The following is a 4,222-nucleotide window of genomic DNA, read 5'->3' as shown; positions in this document are numbered from 1 at the left end:
TAAATAATAATAATTTAAAATTGGGAAGGGTGTACGCCAAGGATGTATTCTCTCTCCATACCTTTTCAATCCGTATGCAGAACAGATCATCCAGGACACTGGGATGTACAAGGAGGAATGTGACATCACAATTAGAGGAAGATACAACAACCTGCATTATACAGATGATTCAACCCTGCTTGCTAAAACTGAGGAGGACCTGAAGCACTTGCTGCATAAGGACTGCAGCCTTCAATATGCGTTGAAGCTCAATATCAAGAAAACAAAGATTCTCACCACTGGGCCGATTGGCAGCATTATGATGGGTGGTGAAGATACTGAGATTGTTAATAGCTTTAGTTTGCATGGCTCCACAGTCAACATGCTTGGTACCAGCAGCCGGGAAATCAAGGGACTAATTCCATTAGGAAAGTCGGCTGTCGGGGACCTCCCCAGAGTACTAAAGAGCAACAATGTGAGTCTGGAGACTAAGATGCGCTTGATCCAAGCCATATTCTTCGTAATTGCTTGCTGTGCATCAGAGAACTGGACAATGGCTAGGAATGATAGAATTGATGCCTTTGAGCTGTGGTGCTGGAGAAGAGTTTTGAATATATCATAGACTGCCAGGAAAACAAACAGATTCGTTCTAGAGAGGGTGAAGCCAGACTGCTTCTTGGAGGCAAGGATTCTGAGGCTTCATCTGATATACTTTGGGCATGTTGCAAGGATGGACCAGTCCTTGGAGACGGACATCATGCTTGGAAGGTGGAAGGACAGAGAAAGAGAGGGAGACCATCAATGAGATGGATAGATACAGTGACTAGGGTAATGTGGATAGGTGTGTCGGAGACAGTAAAGTTGGCGCAGGATAGAGCAGGTTTCAGGGCTGTTGTATATAAGGTTGCTATGAGTCACAAGTGACTTGACAGCACATAACAATAAATAATATATAATATAATAAAAGCATAAATAATAAAAGAGAATGAAGTAAGTAATGATTTAGCATTACATGATAGGAAGGAAAGAAGGAACTATCCTTGGAGGGCCAGCTTAAATTGTAAGATAACAGAACCTACTGATTAAGTTGTGTCTCTGAAGTACTGTGTTTCTAGGAAGATACTGGCAGTATTTGTTCAAGCTATTATTAGTGCAGAGACTAGAACCCCATAAATTAGACGCTCCTGCCAACTGTTACCCGAGACTGGACCTACACAGTGAAAGAAGCCAGCCCGCCCACTCGTTGCAGAATATCAAAGACTACAGCCTTCCATATGGATTGCATCTCAACATCAAGAAAACAAAAATCTTCACCACTAGACCAATACGCATCATGGTAGATCGAGTAAATTGCTGAAAATCAGTACTGTCAGTTTAAATACCTAGGTGAACCTGATCCAAGCTATGATCTTTTTAATTACTTGCTGTTCATGTGAAAGTTGGATAATGAAGAAGGATGACAGAAGAATAATCCATGGCTTTGAATTGTTGGATAGAGTACTGAATATCCCATGGAATATCAAAAGAACAAACAGATATGTCTTGGAGCAGGTGGTGCTCCTTGGAGGCAAGGATGGTGAAGCTTGAGGAGGGGGCTCGTCCTTGGGAAAGGACATCATGCTTAGAAAGGTAAAGAGTCTGCTTAAGAATGGAAGCCCCTCAACAAGATGGATTGACATAGTGCCTGTAACAATGGGCTCAAGTGTATCAGGGATGGTGAGAATGGCACAGGATAGGGCAGGGTTCAGACCCATTGTTCATAGGTTGCTGTAAGTTGTAGTTGATTCAGTGACACATAACAACACCCAGCAGCCTCGTGGCATAGTATATTTGTCACATGCTGGACTGCCAACAAAAAGGTCAGCAGTTGGAATCCACCAACTCCTTTGTGGGAGAAAGAGAGACCATCTTCTTCCATAAAGGTTTATAACCTCAGAAATCCAGTGGAGGGTCACTGCTATGAGATAGGATGGGCTTGGCAGCAATGGTAGGACCCACTATTACTGAAAGCTAAATAGCAGAATTCACATAGTTATATTTCCTTCCTCTGGTCACTTAACATAACAATTTAGTGGTCTCTCAGTATTTTCATACACACATCAAGTATATTTCCATACTACATTTAGTTTTTCATTTCTGAGTTTTCTTTCTCTTCCTGTATTCCTTCCTGAATTGGAAGATTGAGACAGGATGGAATTAGAGAGCTGGAAAAGTCTAAGGACTCTTTAAAGGCCACTGACAAAACTGGGTGTTTTTTTTGTTTTGTTTTTAATTTGCTAAGTTTGAAAAATCTAGACTTGATAATTTATTCAACTCTGTACAGGGAGACTGAAAATACCAAGTATTTATACAATGTAGTTTTCTTTTTGCTTCTGGAAGCAATTATGAAATATGTTGTTCAGTGCAGTCAGGTCAGCTGTGATCCATAGGAACCCTGTTTGCAAAGCCTTGTCTGAACCTGCACTACCTTCACAGTCTGCCACCTGTTGCAATCCTTCTGTTAATTCACCTTGTTAAAGGTTGTAAAAAGGGCAGGGGCTGCATAGGGAAGGCCGTATCTGACCTTTACAAAAGGGAACTGTCTCTATCAACAATAACAGCAACACAAAACCAGTTCCCATGAGATCAGACATGTCCCCTTCGTTCCTCTACCTATTTCTTTTCATCCCAGTGCCAATCTTACTACTTTACTGGGTCAAAAATCCATTGCAATAGCTCACAAACCATACAGAATCATAAAGTCAGAAGGTTAATTCAATTTAGTTGCAGAATACAATCACTCAGTCAAGACAACTCCCAAAATATGTTCAGACACCTCACAGCTGTAGGCTCTTCTTGTTGTTGTATACCATAGAGTCAGAACCGACGCATAGCTGACCCTCCAGTAGGTTTTCTGAAGCAGTTTATCACACAGAAGCAGCTGGAGGCCTTGAGCCACCTATGTTTGCAATTGCAGTGCTCCTTCTTGCCACTAGGTCACCTTAGTCCTGCCAGTTAGGGCACTCCCCCCTGACCTCCCAAGTCCTCCAATAATTTGGGTAAAATGCTTAGCTCAGAGTTCACGGCAGAGCAATCCTCTCAGGTCTCTGGTTCTCTGCTGCAGGCTGTTAGGGTACTGCTTGCCGTAGACCCGGCCCCTAGGACACACCGTGTTCTCCAACTCTGTTGTTGGATCCACTCAATTTCATGCTGAGGCTAGCCAGTCCCCTTGTGGATAGGTTAACACACCCTATTTGCATATCCTGCCCATCCACATGTCAAAGTTAATGGCTAAAAAGGCTGTTTTAAACAATAAACCATTAACACCGTAAAGATTTTCATCTCTTTTGATCACTCTCTGCTTTTGCAGGCATGATGTCTTTCAGGGGCTGACCACTCCCGATAAACTATTGTGCACAGTTTTCAAGGTCCCATTATTTCAAAAATAGATAGCCAAGCCTACTTCTCTGTTTTAGTCTAAAAGCTCCTCTGAAACCTCTTCAGCATGGTCAGCCCTGCTGCTGTTTGAGATATTGCTGGCATAGCTTCCAAATCACAACACCACACAAGTTACCACAGTACATCAAGCTGACAAACAAGTGGTGGTATGAAATACAGCTTAGTCAAAAATATTCAATACTGACTGATCTCTCCTTTAGGTCCCTACAGTGTTCAAGGTCACAGGGTCAAAGTATACCAGCCAGAAGGGGAAGAAAGTTGGCATTATGGTGTTGTAAGTCATCAGGACACTATCACCCGTCTTATGGAGGTATCTATAACTGAGGTGAGCATCTGTGTCATTTAGTTTAAGGCCCACCTGTCCTCTTCCAAAAAATGGTTTAGAGAAAGAGTGCAAATCAGTGTGTAAGATGTAGGTCCCATTCTTGGTTCTATCACTTAATAGCTATATGATGCTAAGAAAAGCCATTCAACTTTCCTCAGTTTGCTCATGTGTAAATTAGAGTTAATTATATAACTCTCCAGTGACCTAATAGTGCGATTTTGGGAGCCAGGCAAATATATTTGAAAGCACTTTGAAATCTATTAATCTGTTAATCTATTAATAAAAAATGTGTGGAGTCAGTGTAGAGAAATCATTTCCCAAAAGTCAGTGCCCTGAATTCAGTCTACCAGTCTCCTATAAACTATGAGAAAATAAATGTATCTTCTTTAAAGTTCAAAAAAAGAATATTATCATTATTTTATCTCATATTTATAAACTTAGTAGAAAAGAGTAGTTAGCAGTTGTTTTTGTACTAGTTCT

The 4,222-nt window shown here is 41.3% G+C and overlaps 1 protein-coding gene across 1 annotated transcript in view; it reads left to right on the top strand.

The window, feature by feature from the left end:
• KDM3B (lysine (K)-specific demethylase 3B) overlaps positions 1-4,222 on the top strand; it is a 110,649-nt gene that overhangs the window by 43,152 nt on the left and 63,275 nt on the right. The window contains exon 5 of the mRNA XM_006903081.1: positions 3,618-3,742. Within this exon, the coding sequence (XP_006903143.1) occupies positions 3,618-3,742 (125 nt within the window). The remainder of the gene's footprint in view (positions 1-3,617; positions 3,743-4,222) is intronic.

This window comes from Elephantulus edwardii, unplaced genomic scaffold (assembly GCF_000299155.1).
Source record: "Elephantulus edwardii isolate Elephantulus edwardi_28Jun2011 unplaced genomic scaffold, EleEdw1.0 scaffold00507, whole genome shotgun sequence".
In the NCBI taxonomy this organism is placed as follows: Eukaryota; Metazoa; Chordata; class Mammalia; order Macroscelidea; family Macroscelididae; genus Elephantulus; species Elephantulus edwardii.
Note: the sequence above shows the minus strand (reverse complement) of the source record. Positions and strands in the feature narration are given on the sequence as shown.